This window comes from Dermacentor albipictus, unplaced genomic scaffold (assembly GCF_038994185.2).
Source record: "Dermacentor albipictus isolate Rhodes 1998 colony unplaced genomic scaffold, USDA_Dalb.pri_finalv2 scaffold_14, whole genome shotgun sequence".
Taxonomy (NCBI): Eukaryota; Metazoa; Arthropoda; class Arachnida; order Ixodida; family Ixodidae; genus Dermacentor; species Dermacentor albipictus.
This window is the reverse complement of record NW_027225568.1, coordinates 4,829,162-4,845,279: the sequence shown is the minus strand read 5'-3', so window position 1 is coordinate 4,845,279 and position 16,118 is coordinate 4,829,162. Positions and strand designations below refer to the sequence as shown.

The following is a 16,118-nucleotide window of genomic DNA, read 5'->3' as shown; positions in this document are numbered from 1 at the left end:
CCAAGGACAACATAGGGGAAATTACTGGTGCTTAAGAAATGAAATAAAGAAACCGCCCCACCGGCGACAAGTTGTTTTTCCATCCACTTTCTTTTCCATTAATTTATCGTTTAGTTATTTTATTTCTTAAGCACAAGTAATTTCCCCTATGTTGTCCTTCGTGTCAGTGTTTGTTGGCTTCTTACGATATGACTAATAAGAAAAATCGGGCCCCTCGGTTAATCCCCTCCCTTCGCGTTTATATATATATATATATATATAATTTCTTGCACTTCAAGGAACTTCATGTGACCTCGACACCTCGAAGAACTGATCGCTGAAGTGATGGCGTTATCAGAGTACATGTATACACAAGACCTCATAGTAGGAGTCAGTTCAATTTCACAGCCTGAGTGTGCTCTCGGTGGTGTAATATTCCTTCTTGTAATTATCGCATACTTTAATATCACTAATACTGCTTCGCCTTTCCAGGTGAATTGCAGCCTCTATCTTGCTCTCTCTCTTCTGTGAGTCCGAGTATGAGCGCTGCTCCGCATAAGTGCTGTTATTTTGATTTTGATTGAATTCCGCTTGGCCTCATTGCGGTTACTGAGTGAATTACACAGTGCTCCCCAACTATCATTAACCAGGACTTAAAGAAAGAACAGTTGCGTCACTCGAAGAAAACCTAGTGCACATTGTTTCCCATACGGTGGACTAGCCGCCAGTAATCTTTTCGTTACTGAGATTTAATTCAGTAATTGAAATTATTTATTTAACTCGAGAAGTACTGTCCTAATCTTTAAAGTGTCAATGGGGCATCTGTAGGCAACCGAAAATGACATATCTAACGGTGGTGTTTTTAGCGATGTACTAATTGCGTTAAATTTTTTCCGACTGGCAAGGAAACTTCACGAAGTATGAACAATACTACGTGAGTGCGCTCCCACCCGCATCACAAAGCAGCGTCCTAAAATAAGCTGATTCATAGCAACTGCAGTGCCTGTCGTAAGCCCAAAGGGACAGCGCATCACCTTGATAATGGTATGGAAGGAGCGCCAACAGCAGGTTTCGCGGCTTCGCAGCTATTCCTTCCTCTCATTTCTACGTCACACTTATGCATCTCTCAAGGCCGACTGATCGCGTTGATAACAAAAGCCTCTTGATAACGCGGCCTAAGTGCCTCTCTGACCACGCACAAATTCGCAAAAGCAATGTAATAGTTACAGAATGTTTCAAAATCCCAGCTTTGCTTGCGCCGCATAGAAAGAGCGCGCGCGAAGCTGTATTTCGCGCCAGGAACTTGCTTCGGACCAAAGCCAAATTAAGGTGACCGTTTTATTTTTTATGAAAGTGTATACATACTGCAAATTACAACAGGTTCATGTCAAAAAACGAAAGTGAAACAAACAGATCGGAAGGGACCAACGTGTAGAGAAAAGACAAAACCGACGTGTTCAAGAAAATAAATACAGGTATACCACTTCTAAATGAGCCGAACCAATTAGGATGTCTGCACAAAAACAGAAAAGCCCGTCAGATCAACCCCAAAGAAATAAATCGAGTGGCGAGAAGTCATGCGACCTAGCCGTTCAATTTACTGGCCCGTGCTTTCCAATCTAGTGCGCATGATATGTCACATCCAGCCAGTTTCTTGCTCGGCTGCTGTGGTGTGCGGGTGCCCCATCTTGCTGATACCATCGAAGTGGAACACATGACAGCGAGACTTCGCTGAGAAACTCATCCACCACTGCTTCCAAGATTTCGTTCCTGTAATACTGGCCAGACAGTGTGTGATCGAAGTAGATGGTGCAGATTATAGCACCGGCGTAAATTCCGAACCACACATTGAGGGACCACTGGTACTGGTGCCGATTGCGCTTTATCCAGTGTTGATTGTAGTGCCTCCAATAGTGTGCAATATGCAAATTTACCTAGGCGTTTCTGGAAAAATTGGCCTCTTCTGTGCACATGATGTTGCTCAAAATGTCGGGTGACTCACCGGTTTTTGTGAGCACACATTTCAAGGAATCCTGACGATTCTACTGGCCCATGTCTTTTAACAATGGTGCTGGTTAAGGTGGCACGGGTGAAACGCCGTCATTTAGAATCCTTCAAACTGGTGTCTCGGAAATTGGTACCTGGGCGGCCATATCCCGCATGCTAGCATGATGGTTTGAGGTCGTAATTGCTAGAACATCCGTGCATAGGCTAGGACTCAAAGATGGAGTCCTCCGCCGCTGTTTCTTGAAGCTGCCTGTTTGCCTCAGGTTTTCGTTTCTGATGATAATCGATGTGTTTGGTCTGCCGCCACACTTCAATGACTGATATATATATTTGCGGCCTTCCTCTTATTGCCATTTGCATATCTCAAGGCAAGAATCATGTTTACCTCCTGAGCATTAGAGAAAGACATGGTGAATGGGACGAAACAAAACGCACCTTTACACCTTTCCACTGACATTGTCGATTTGATTTTTTGTTGATAGGTTTTGTGGCAAAAAAAAAAGCATCCGTGCACTTTATCTACGCTAGGACAACAGCTGTCACAGCTTATTTCCAACTAACACCAAACGCGACGTGTCACTTCGGCCGGGGCGCGGCAGATAAGGCCTATGCGTTCCTAGGCTCGATCGTGCTGTTTTTTCGTTATTTCCTCTATTTCGTTCTGGATAACTCGGAGGGAGCGTGTTTTGAGGGTGCTGCTTTATGATCCAGGTGGGAGCGCAGTCACGTGGTATTGTCCATATTACGCGGGGTTTATCAGTCGGAAGAAATTGCACGCAATTAGGACGAATACCGCAGTTAGATGTTTCTTGGCTGCGCCTTCAAATGCCTTATTCACACTTTGATAATTAGAATAGTATGTGTTGAGTTAGACAATTAATTACAATTACAAAATCAAATCTCAGTAACAAAAAAGTTACTGGCAGCTACTAACTACACTGTACTGGAAACCATATGCACTAAGTTTTCTTCGAGTAACGCATTGCTCTTTTTTTTAAATCTTGGTGCATGATAAATAAGTGGGACACCCTGCATATATTTAGAACCTTCATATGCTACTGACGATGTTTCCGTCCCTAATAAATGTTGGAAATTATTAGAAATATTTTTTTCCATGAGTCGTTATCATTGCTTACTGGAAAGAGAAGCAATACTGAGACACCCAACATTCACGTGCATTTCACATGCCATCGATAAAAGACTCTGCTGAAGGGGTCACTGAAGTCTATAGGTTTTTTTATGGTCAAAAAGCACGCAAATCAATTTGAAGCATTAGGAACATACAGCAACATGTTCATTCTCTAGACATAGGCTATCGATACCTTTAGAAGTAATCCTTTATTTGGCTACCTCTATCTCTTTGAAAAAAGTAATAAGCATTGTCCCGTGTGTCTATTTAAAAATATTGGCTATGTGCGTCATGTTTAAAGTGGAAATTCGAAACAATGTTGAAGTGAGAAAATACGGATAACGCAGCTGCCGCTAGAGCTTCTAAGGCATGTGTCCTCCCATTGTCAGGAGTTGCAGAAATAAAGTGAGCGTATTAAAATCCGTGCACGTCCGCGCCAACAATGATGCAGTAAGCTATTAGCCCCATTAAAATTTTGAGTGAAAAAGTCGAGGAAAGTCAAAAGAAGCCTCAAATCATGTGGGTGACAAAGCTCTTTTAATGGCACCTTAGGAGTGTGTGTGGGGGGAGGGGCTTCGGCCACGCCTGGGGAGGGGGGGGAGGCTCAGCCCCCCTCCATGGAAAACTGGAGGGAGCTCGGACCCCAAAGCCCCCCCCCCCCCCCCCCCCAGTGGTCGGCGCCTATGCCTTCAGGCACTCAGACAACATTACAAGAACAAGCGAATGTACTTGGGGAGCATTGCTATAACGCCTCTAGCTCGGCTAATTATACAAACTGTCAGCAGAAAACGAGAAATTACCAACTGCTTGTACGTCAAAGGAAGAATACAACGCTTCATTCACTTTAGAGGAATTTAACAGGGTATTCTGTGTTGGCAAAAGAACTGAAGTAGGCCCTGACCGGATCCCTTATTCCATGTTTGCAAAGCTGTTCCAACCATCCGTAGATGCTCTCCTTAAGTTTTTCAACAAAGTATTTGAACCTGGAATCATGCCAAAAGATTGGAAAAAACACAGTGGTCGTGCTTTTTAAAAAACAGGTAAATCCCCCCATCCCCAAGCAGCTTTCGACTCATTGACCTGACAAGCAGTTTGGCTGAATCGTACGAAAATGTCTTAAATGCGAGATTAACATTCACTCTTGCCATACGGAACCTAATTGATTTTCATCGGTGCGGCTATAAAAAGGGCGTTCAACGACTGACCACCTCGTCCGACTTGAACACGCAATACGTGAAGCATTCTTACACAAGCAGCACTGCCTGACAATGCTCTTCGATCTAGAAAAAGCGTATGGCACCACTAGGAGATTTGGAATCTTACGTGACCTCGCTGCTTTAGGAATCCGTGGAAAAATGCGAAACTGTCTCGCTGATTTCATGTCCAACAGAACCTTCGAAATCCATCTAGGCACTGTGCTCTCGCGCAAATGTATCCAGGAAAACGTCGTGCCACAAGGATGCATACTTAGCACTTGAATTAGTAAACGCAAGGCGCAGAAGACCAGGGCTCAAGAACACAAACGACAGGACCGGCTCCTCCTGGCACCAGTCCTGTCGTTTGCGTTCTTCTTGAGTCCGGGTCTTCTGCGCCTTGCCTTTACTATTTCAAGCATGAACCAACTAGCCCAAGCAAGAGTTTTACTTGAGCATACTTAGCTCAACACTCTTATTAGTAAAAGTGAATTCAATTAACAAAGTCATTCCCGCCTCTGTTATCGACTCTATATACATCGATGATCTGCAAACAGCGTGCCGCGCCTCAAACTTACCAACATCTGAAATGCAGGCAGCTCCAGATAACAATAAATAAACTAATAGAATGGGCTGAGAAAAATGGCTTCCGCTTGTCCACTAAAAAGCTGTTACAGTGCTATCCTCGCAAAAACAATGATTGTACTTACACTCCGTTTTAAAATTGAATGATTTCGCGCTGCCAGTAAAACAAGAACATAAATTCTTGGGAATAATATTTGACAAGAAATTAAACTCCACAGCCCACATTAAAACACTAAAGATTAAAGTATATAAAGCGCTGAATATCCTAAAAGGTTTATCTCATAAATACTGGGATTCCGACAGAATGGGCGCTATTCTGGACATTCCGCCATTTTCTTCGATGCGTGACGTAGGTGCGACGCAAACAAAATGGCGCTGGTGGCCCGGTTTTGCTTACGTAACGTGAAGCCAACTTGACGTTTTGCCTAAGAAACTGAAATGAAGGCACTGAATGTAGCGTTATCGGTAAAGTAGAACAGTTTTCCTCCGCAGTAAAAATAAAGCAGCTATCTCAACGCATATGATTATTCGGTCGAAAACGCTTCTCGCTTCCGTCGTCTGCTGCGTACAAGACGTCGTCTGCTTCAATAGCTAGGATGCGTGTCCCCGGAAAATGGAATGAGTCATCGCATGTTGGCGCCAACTCGCTTGTTTTCTTGCTTGAGACAACATACGCGACCTTCCAGTGGTGATGCGCGCACATTCTAGGCCACGTTATCGCTATCTTGTGAAACGCTAGTGACTCAGCCCGACTCGGCTGGCTGAGAAACGGCCGAATATCACCGATAGCGTTGCGCGCGCCAGAGATATCCACTAGAGCGACGCAAGCGCCGGCGCTGCCATCTCTTGTTCATTTCGCTGGTTTCTCGCACCGTGGGAGGAAACTTCAAGGCGCCGCCTTGCGTACATTTCTTTTTATAAATTAGAAAGAGGCCGTTGTCATAACGTCTGATTGTGCGAAAAGGCATTAATCTCGATTGCAATACAGATGCAGCAGTGAAAAGTGGACAACATTGCTGAAAGTTTGCTATATTCAACCAATATTATTTCGTATAAACGCGTTCTTTTAAAAAACGATGGCCCCAAACACAAATGCCAACACCACCCGAGAGCGATGCAAATACTATGAGCACGCGTTATGAACAAAAGATTTTCGTGGCGCCAAACGACGGGGAAAATGTGGCGATACGCATTCCTCTCGGCTGCCATTGCATATGGCTGCCCATTAGCATAATTCGCGCGGCTCGTCGCAGTAAAAATTATGGCGGAAAATCTCAGCAATGGCGGCCCAGCGCAAGGTCACGCATCGTCAAAATGACGATTACGAAACAGCCCTTCCTGTGACGCTACTCACGAGATATTCCTTCAGCCAATCAGCAAGCTGGCATGGCGCATATCTTGGATCGCCACCACATATTCGCGCAATTGTAGATGCATTGCACTGGCTTCTGCACGCTACCGCTCACATTCTTTTTGAAGCGCTAACATCACAATATATCTGCCAAGGACCACAAAAATGTATTATTCCATAACATTTGCAGCTCCACGTCACGTTTCGTCATCTTGATGAAAACGCAAAATTGCATTTTGCAATACTTCCGCTTCCCGGCACAAATTTCAAAACACGTGACCTCTCGACAGCCAATCAGAGAGTAAACATGGCGGATAATGGCGGCCGTGCAGCCGCCATGCGTGTCCAGAATAGAGCCCAATGTGTCTTTTACGTATTTACCGGTCTCCTGTGCGTAGCCTTTTAGACTACGGCTGTGGTCTATGGCTTCATCATAAACTACGGACGAATTGATCCACTACATAACTTTGGACTGTGATTGGCAAGTGGTGCCTACAGAACATCACCTTTTCCATGTTTATACGTTGAACGTAATGAGCCCTCCTTACAGCAGTGCAGAACGTTACCGACTTTTTCCTACGTACTTAGAATTCTGTCATCACCGCAACACATATGCTACTACATCCTCACACAATGCAACTCACGCTTACACTATAGAAATAAACCGAACATGATTAAGCCACTTGTCCTGCGATATGAGGAATATTGTCGGGATTATGACATTCCTCATGAAGTCCAGCAGATTGCCGAAAAACCACAACGGTTGCCCCCCGTGGTATGATTTCACAAAGTTATGTGACTGGACATTAACACATCTAAAGAAAAGAGACTCCCTGCAAGAACGCATTATACAAGAATTCCTTGCTCTTCAGGACAAATATCCAAATACCATGTAATTTACATTGATGGCGAAAAAACAAAAGTAGACCTGGGTGTCGGGGCGGAACTGAAATTTGAGAGACAAGTATTCAATTATCCACAGCGTGCCTCTGTTTTCACCACTGAAGTTTACGCTATATGAGTTGTTAAAAACTTCATAACTGACATACACCCCCCTCCAAAAATGAAGTCATATACACTGATCCGTCAAGCACACTAAAGGCTCTACATCTGAAATCTGAGTGCGAACCCACGAAAACGGATATTTTAAACATGGTGGCGCTTAACAAATATGGGAGGTCAATTCGTTTCTGCTGAGTCCCAAGACATGTTGGGGTACCAGGTAACAAAGCAGCTGATAGATGTGCATCGATGGCAGCATTCAAAGACATAACAAACATAACGCTTCCATATAAAGATAGTATCCGTACGATTAGGAAAGCTCTAACGTCAAAATGGCAAAATGAATGGGACCGTTGTGCAGAGAAGCCACATCTTACTAAACCCATACTTGGTGAGTGGAAATCATGGTATCACCAGGAGCGGTTTTTCAAAGTAGTTTTATACCGACTACGCATTGGGCACACACACCTCACACACAATAATTTACTTATAAAAGAAGACACACCAACATGTGAGAAATGCCAAGAATCACTAACAGTTGTGAATGTATTACCGACATGTACACATATTGAAATACACAGACGGAACCTCTTGCACAACTTATACCAACTACACATACCTTTACACCCAGCTTTAATTTTAGGAGATGATCCGCTAGTCCTATTACCTGAGGTGCGTAAATTTCTAGACGACACTGGCTTTTTACATAAAATATAGATTGTTAAGACAGCCTTTTGCTTCCTAAATTGGATTTTAAAACAGCTCGTGTTTTGCGCAGCATAGCTTTAGCCGCTTTTGCGCCACTAAACCACATTTAACAAACTCACTATTGCTAAACGACGTTGCTTCTTGCTTCTTGGATTCTCTCATTCGTTCACGCCTCTTTTCCTACGCAGCTTCGGTTTTGGTGGCGTCATCCTCATTCCACCTGCGAGTCTAGCACATACGACGAGAGAGCTCCATTCGTTATTTGACGTCATTCTTCTTGGTCTCGATATCAAAATTTATATTCCTTATTGACTCGTGTTTTTTTTTTAATTTTGTTGCACGCTGGTATTATGTTACCGTTGTTGCTCGAGAGTAGTCAGGTGCAGACAAGCACCTGTAGTCTCATGGTTTCCCTTTATTTCTTTTGCCATTGTCCTATGTTTGTGTGGGTTCCAAATGCGCACGAAACAAATATTTGTGACGAAAAGGGAAGATGAAACTGAAATAAACTGAAAGTGATATCAACAAGCTCGGGCAGCGCCTACCATGGCAACCGGGGAGTAGGCAAAGAAAACTATAAAACTTTTAAAAATTTATGAAACACTAATTTTGAGTCTCCACGCTCCCAATCTAGGGTAACATACCCTGCCACTGCGGTATCTCACATTGTTCAATGTGGGATGTCTTCGCTGCTAAACCCACATCTTGATATGTTTATGATGAACAATATAATGTTGCAGTGCAAAAGAAACTAATTTTGTTTCGTAAAGGCGGGAAGTTGCACGTGGTTGGCTCAAGTGTCGTTAGCCAGATGTGCATTCGTTTCTTATTGAGCTTAATGCACTGAGGTGGGCTAGAAGACATTCATCAAAGAAAAAATAAATGAAAGTGGGAGAATGAGGGCATGGGTTCACGGCAGCTCCCCTGCAGGCGTCACAAATGGCAGGTACAGGGTGGTTAGTAGAACTCAGCTGTTCGAGAGCGCGGATCGGGTGTATGCGCGTCAATTTTTAATATTGTATCATACGTATTCCTATATCATTTACATTGTAAATATTACACTTACCCTTGACCTTTTCCATCCCCCCTATTTAATGCCCTAACGGGCCCTTAGGGTACTCAAATAAAAAAGTCGCAGTTTCGCCCGTAAGGCGAAGCAACGATTGTGATAGAAAATTAGTAGCCAGCTATACGAAGTAAGGATAGTAGTCTTATATGCCGTAAATACTTGTAAACATTCACTTAATTACTAAATAACAAGCATGGTGTAACACGCGCACAAGCAAGTGTGAACACATCTCATTTAATGACTGCGGAAACTCGTTGTCAAAGCGCTGGAGTGAGGAAGCGTGGCCGCAGCAGCGAGCGAATTGACCTTCGTGCTGCCTCTCCCTTCAACGTGAACGAAGCGGCCAGAACATAGCGCCCACGATGCTGCGAGCCAGCGGCGCACCTAGACTCTACTCATCGCAGATCGCTTTCAAGATAAGGCCCGCGCCGCCGGGCCTTACGCAGCGTCCGCCGAAGTAGAACGCCCCCTCCGTCTCCCTGACGCCTAGCTCGTGACGGAAGAGTGAGAGAAGACGGCGTGCTTCCTCCCCGCCTTCCTCCTTTGCGCGTGCGAGATTGAGCCGCCATCGTCGGTTCACTCTCGCACGCTTTCACTCGCAAATACAGCAAATGGCGCGCGGTGATGATCTTATCGCCCTTGCACTTTATACGGAACACCATGGTGACGGCGACGGCAGAAGTGGCCTGCGGCGTTCATGTATTTGATATCGCATTAATAAATATTACTTTGCAGAGAAAGTAACATAATTCTCATTCACGCCTTTGGTGCGCGAGCCCACTAGGTCCAGCAGAGTTTTCAATACTAATTTGGCCGTGATGCGTACAGGACAAAAAATCGCCAGAGTTGCTATTTAACGTGTATTTTAATGAAACTACCCAGGCGTTTTTGGACTGCGTATTCATGATCATCCGCGGATCGGGATCGAATCCGCGGCTTCGTTTTCCGCAGTTCAATGCAACTTAGCCACTAATAATCATTCAACCGTCGTCATGCCATGATCTTGCATTGTCGTTGTCCCCATCCTGATGCGGTCATCGGTGTCTCCATATAGGTGTCATTGTCGCTATGTCCTCGAATTCATGTCGTTGCTGTCAGTACTCTGTCATCTTTCTCACGCGATCACCATCATGTCATAATCCCGAATTATTCCGTCGCGTTGGTCACGCCCTCCTAGGTCGTCATGTTATTGCCGTCATGCCATCACTGTAATGCCGTCATGTCATCGTGTTGCCCCCGTCAAGGTTCGTAGCCGTCGTCCGTTGTTGCTGTATCACCGACTTTGTCATGCTGTCGTAGAGGTCTTGTTATCGTCCTCCCGCCGTTGACATCACCATCACGTCAGCTTCGTCATGGCACCGCAGTCACTGTCGTCGTCATAACGCTTCATCGTCACTGACATTGTCTTTGCTGTCGTTCCGTCTTTATCGTCAACATGCCACCGTCACTGTTCGGTCATCTGGCCTATGGTGTGGCCCACACATAATTTGCCTCCTTGAAAAGTTGTGTCAGTAGCACTTTGCGCAACTCCAAACGAGGCTAGATACCAAGGTAAATTCACGCAATAAGGGAGGCGGAAGCCAAACAGAAAGTACCTCCAGTTATTAACACTAAAGGAGCCACATTCAAACAAACTTCACACTCGGAGAGGGCTCCTCACATCGTGCGAGACAACGCTCGTTGGAAGTCTGAATTAGAGCACTGCACGGGCCCACTTTATGAAGCCTCAGCACAGCGCGGGCCCGTGATACCAAGTCCAGGCCTGGCCTGGCCCCGTGGTTCCAAGCCCGGGCCCGGCCCAGGCCAGAGGGTCAATACTAAGCTTAGCCAGGGCTCGCATGTGCTTGAAAAGGCAGGGCCTGTAAGTAAAAAAAAATAATTTTTTACCCTCAGATTGTACCTCGCGCGTCAGCCTCACCTTCTTGGGGTCTAATCAGGTGCATTGTATAAGCATTAAAACACCGAAACCTTTCTTTCTCCCACGGCAACGTGAGCGATATGGCCCATTGCCTGTGGTGTTATTTTTCTGCTGGCGTGCATGCATTTGCTCCTATGAAGACCTGCAGCATGCGAATATATATATATATATATATATATATATATATATATATATATATATATATATATATATATATATATATATATATATATATATATATATATATATATAATGTATTCAGGAGCATACAGTGCAACATCAACCCAGAAGTAGAAAGAGACACCCCTTGCCGCAGGTGGGGAACGATCCCACAAGGTTCTGGGATCGTTCCCCACGGACGGGAAGTTGTTTTTTCATCCACTTTCATTTGCATTAATTTATCATTTCTTTATTTTCCTTTATAATGTACAAGTAATTTCACGTATGTTGTTCTTGGTGTCAGCCTTTGTTGGCTTCTTATGAGATAACTCTTTGCAAGTGTCACTTCAGTTTGCCACAGAATGCCTTGGATCATGAATTGCAAAATGTTCACGTGCGGTCGAAGGCACGACTTCGGCTCTTTAATGAGCGGGCCCGAGTCTGGCCCGGATCCGCGGCCTCATGCCCGAGCCCGTCCTGGGCCCTCTGAAGAACACTTCGGACTGCCCGTCCCAGCCCGCGGGCCAGGGTTTCTGGTGGCCCCGGCACTGTGCATTGCTCAACTCTGAATGTTTATTTTCATAGTACATTCATTATCTAATACGCGCGTCTTTATCTCGGAAACCCGCGAGGACTTATGCCGGGTACAGCTTTTTAAATGGTTATAGTTCACAAAATCACCTATGAACGGTAAAGGTTTTTACGTCAACTGCAAAACCACGACGATCGCGCCTTGCCCCTTGCATTTCCACTACAGAAGGTCTTCTGATTTGCATGCCAAGGACGGAGTCTCGTCCACAAAGTGACGCTGTTCGCTAAAGCGCTGGTCTTCTTTAGTTAATAGACAAGTAATGACATTGTATCAATTCAACAGCAATTCATACCAATAGTATAGCTGGGCGTATACATAAAAGGAAAAATGTGCTCAAACATCCATCATGATAATCTGAGGTTGAAGCGGAAGTGGAAAGCAGCTATAATGATACACAGAGCACTTTAGGACTACAATAAATATAAAGAGGGGCGAGAAATTCGGTAAAGAGTAATGGTGCCAGTGCTGATGTTCGCAAATACCATTCTGTCTCTAAAATCAGTGAGATTCTCAGGCTTGGAAGTTAACCATAGGTCGATTGGCCCAATGGCATTGGGGCGGACGGTGAGATCACAAATATGGTAGCGCAGGATGGCACGGCTTGGGTCTCATTTGAAGTCACAAAAGCGCAGAGCAACATTAATTTTTAAGAAAGACTCAGAAACACGGATCAAGAAAATGAACGGCTGAAATGCACAAAAATCTGTGCCTCAAAAGTGTGGGCAGGGAATCGTGGAAAAGGTCAAAAAGTTGGCAAACAAGTACAATGTGTTTGGAAGGTCAAATGGACAGCATGGAGTCATCATAAAAAAGTGAGAGAAACAGAGACATAAACTGAATGCACAGGAAGAAAACAAAAAAGAACATGGACATTTACAAATACGGCAAGAAAGAAATCATAAAGGTAATTTGTCCGATAACACAAAGGACAGTGCTTTGTTACTTGAGGCTCGAGGTGGTTGCCTAAGGACAAAAACATGCCGGAGCAAATATTCGCAACAAGATGAGGCATATGTCGACGACAGCAAAAGTCGGGAAACAACAAAGCGCATCGTAATGGAATGCCAAGACATTTACCCAGCAATTAAGACCCGTAAGAAACGTCCGCCGTCCAGAAGCGCAGAGATTAAAAGCATATGGAAGCATTAATTACTGGCAGCAGTCGAGATAAGCAAGGAACGTTTAGCCTATTTGTGGAAAAAGTGCGAAGGGATCAATAAAGGCGTGGTCGTTGCAGGCATAAGTAACTGAACAATATAAATTATGGAGGTTTTAATCAACACAGAAACGATCAAAGAGAGATATACGAAATGCTAGACTGCAATAGATGTAGTAAAACCTGATTAATTGAAGCACGCTAAGTGAATATTTTTCGCCACCGCGTTTCGAAGTGGATGAGTTTAAAAATAATCATTCTTAGCCTAATCATCATCGTCTCATCATCTTGCAGGCGTCGTGGTGTCACAAAACGGGCGTTTGGTCTCTATAGTTTGCTCGTTAGTTTTGCCTAAAGAAAATAATATAATCAACGTTTATATTATAGGTTATTTATGAGCAGTTTTCTTATCAGCTGTTTTTGCTTCAAATTCCGTGTGCCGGTTACGTGCACTCATTAACGTTGCAAAGCTCTGTGGTTTCAGAACAATTCCTGGCAATACTTAGTTACATAAATCATGGACGGTAGGCTTAGGAAAAATCTGGGCCCTTAAATGCCGCATGTAAAAATAATTCACATCCTTCAGGCGAGGGCAGTTTTTTAGCACAGTTCAAGACCCTCTTACATTACCACTGAACGACGGAGTATATTTTGGCCTGAATTAAAATTTATCGGCTTCCTATGTGTTCATTGCATGCTTCGCACCGTGTACAGAAAATAAATTCTGCTCCTTTCAGATACCACCGGATCGAAACGTAGACGCCTGCTCCGGCACTCAGTTCAAGCTAGGAGTATGAGAAAGAAAAGACAAGCTGAGCCTGTGAAAAAGAAGAGACCCAGTACGGTTGTGTGGCCCTGCTTAACTTCGGTCCAGATCTTTCCTTCTTCCTGATCACTCAGCTGTTTTCTTTTCGGGCGCTGCTCCGTTGCGCAGCGTCGCCCGTTATTCGATATCAAATGGGCGAACACCAGCACATTCAAGAACTCGGAAGTTCGTCAAGCGAAAGCTCATGCCAGCCTAGGAGAAATATATACAAGTTAAATGAAAAAAAAATTTAAAAAGAAGCTGGAGAGCTGAACCAAAACAATCTCCCGTTTCCTGCTGAACAATTCAGTATCGGAGAGGCAGCCGGAATACGTGGGATTCTACCAGAGATCACTTTTTTTTTCTTTTTGGCACTTGAAAGTGTTCCTGTTCGCTGAAAGGAACTCATTATCTGACGCTCAATGTGACCCCACAGCCTTGCACTGATAGCTTTGAGGGTAACTGAGATACAAGGAGGAATCAGGAATAGACGGAAAGGCAGAGAGACTAGGCAGGTCATAACTAAGATAGAGCGACACACGAATCGAAGTTGTGATCGCTATCATCATTATCATCATAATCCTCATCCCGAATTCACGCCTGAAAGAAGATACTGAATGACGCCACGACGGCGTACGACTTTCATAGTATCGGCAGTTACGGCATTACCTCTGGCCGAATCGACTTACCGGCATGATCCGACGTCAGCATGTCTTAAATTGTTATTAACTAGTCGAGCATTCTTACAATACTAAACGGACTAAAAACTTCATCTTGATCGGATCTCAATAGATTGAATGACAAGCTACTCAAGATTGCGTAATGGGATCTCTCTCAAATACTGTCCGCAATATTCACACTATCACTTTTAACTGATTCCATCTCTCGAGACTGGTGAGTAGCTAAAGTCATCCCATTTTTTTAAATCCGGCGAACTTTCCTCACAACTTAACTACAGACCATTATCATGACCCAGCGCAATTTGAAAACTTGTAGAACTCATTACTCATTCGCAAGTCATCAACTATCTCGAATAGTTTAATATTTAAATACCAGTGCGGCTTTAGAAAAAGCTACTCTGGTGGCACACAGCTTGCCGGATTTCTTCGCGACTTGTATTCACGCAGGATTCGCTCTAGTCCAAGACTTCTCCAAAGCTATCGATCGTGTGCTTATTGCAGACTCTTTCCAAGTTTTCAAAACTTGATATTCATCCCCATATTCCGGAGTGGACAACTGTTTTCTTAGCATTTAGATTAGAGTAGTCCTCTTCTAAGAACTGCTACGCAGCCTTTAGTCCCGTCACGTCCGGAGTGCCTCAGGTTAGTGTGCTTGGGCCGTTGTTGTTCCTTGTGTATATTAATGACTTGCCTAACTGTGTTTCGTGCCACGTCAGACTTTCTGCTGATAATTGTGCCCTTTATCGCAAGATTTCTTGTGATAGCTACAATGTAACTCCCCAAAATGATTTAGACACATTCAACACATGATGTAAGTTCTGTTTAATGACCCTAAATCTTAATAAAACTAAATTGTGGCTATTACCAACCGAGCCACCAAGTACCCACTTTGGCTCATTTAGAAGGTAGCGGCGTGGGACTCGTCTCAACCTATAATTATCTTGGGGTTAATTTACGAGAAGAAAGGGGTTAAACGAGGGACTCGCTTTTCATTACTCTTATCATGAGAAGTCAGCAAACACTGACATCAAGGACAACATAGGGGAAATTGTGCTTAATAAATGAAATAAACAAACGAAAATTTATTGGAAATGAAAGTGGATGAAAAAAAAACCATGTCGCAGGTGGGTAACGATACCACAACCTTCGCATTACGCGTGCGATGCTCTACCAATCGAGCTACCGCGGCGCCGTTTCCCCTTCCACTTTCTTTTTCCGAGTAGAGCCGTGGAAGTATTAGCCAGTGTCACCATTCACAAACCTTGGCGGCGGAGATAATAGACTCTTGGCGTTAATTTGCATTACGACTTAACGTAGAACTACTCCACCCTTGCAGCTACTAATCACTACCTTGGCATCATCAAACGCAACTTAAAGTATGTTCCTGTTAACGTACGTAAACTTGCTAACGCTACACAAGTCCATCCAAAGTTCGAATACGCATCTGCAATATGAGATACGGGTTACACATAGATCGCCAACGACATTGAATTTGTGCGAAAATGGGTGGCTTCCTTTATCTTTTCCGATTATTTATTTGATATTATTGTTGCAGCATTAAAAGCACGTGCTGATTTGCAAGAGCTACCCCTTCACCGTATATCACCGCGTATTTGCCTGCTTTACAAACTGTATCACCATACATCTCTTCAAGATTTCTTTCCGTCACCGTCTGTCGTCTTTCCACGCAGTGATCAGCATATCAAAATTGAGGGCATACCGTGCCATATGTTAACATATTCACAATCTTCATACCCTTGACCATCACTGAATGGAACAGTTTGC

General features: G+C 44.1%; 1 protein-coding gene and 1 long non-coding RNA gene across 5 annotated transcripts in view; one reads left to right on the top strand and one right to left on the bottom strand.

Annotated features, from left to right (window-relative positions):
• Positions 1 to 16,118, bottom strand: part of LOC139051747 (uncharacterized) — a 193,317-nt gene that overhangs the window by 104,474 nt on the left and 72,725 nt on the right. The window lies entirely within an intron of this gene.
• The window catches only part of LOC139051745 (uncharacterized), a 185,912-nt gene that overhangs the window by 100,528 nt on the left and 69,266 nt on the right, over positions 1 to 16,118 (top strand). For 2 of the 4 annotated variants that reach the window (XM_070528744.1, XM_070528742.1), the window contains one exon: positions 13,586 to 13,687. The exons of 1 other annotated variant lie outside the window; for it this stretch is intronic. In XM_070528744.1, coding sequence (XP_070384845.1) covers positions 13,586 to 13,687 — 102 coding nt within the window. Of the gene's footprint in view, positions 1 to 13,585; positions 13,693 to 16,118 lie in introns of all 4 variants that reach the window. One more of the 4 variants, XM_070528741.1, reaches the window with a different exon arrangement.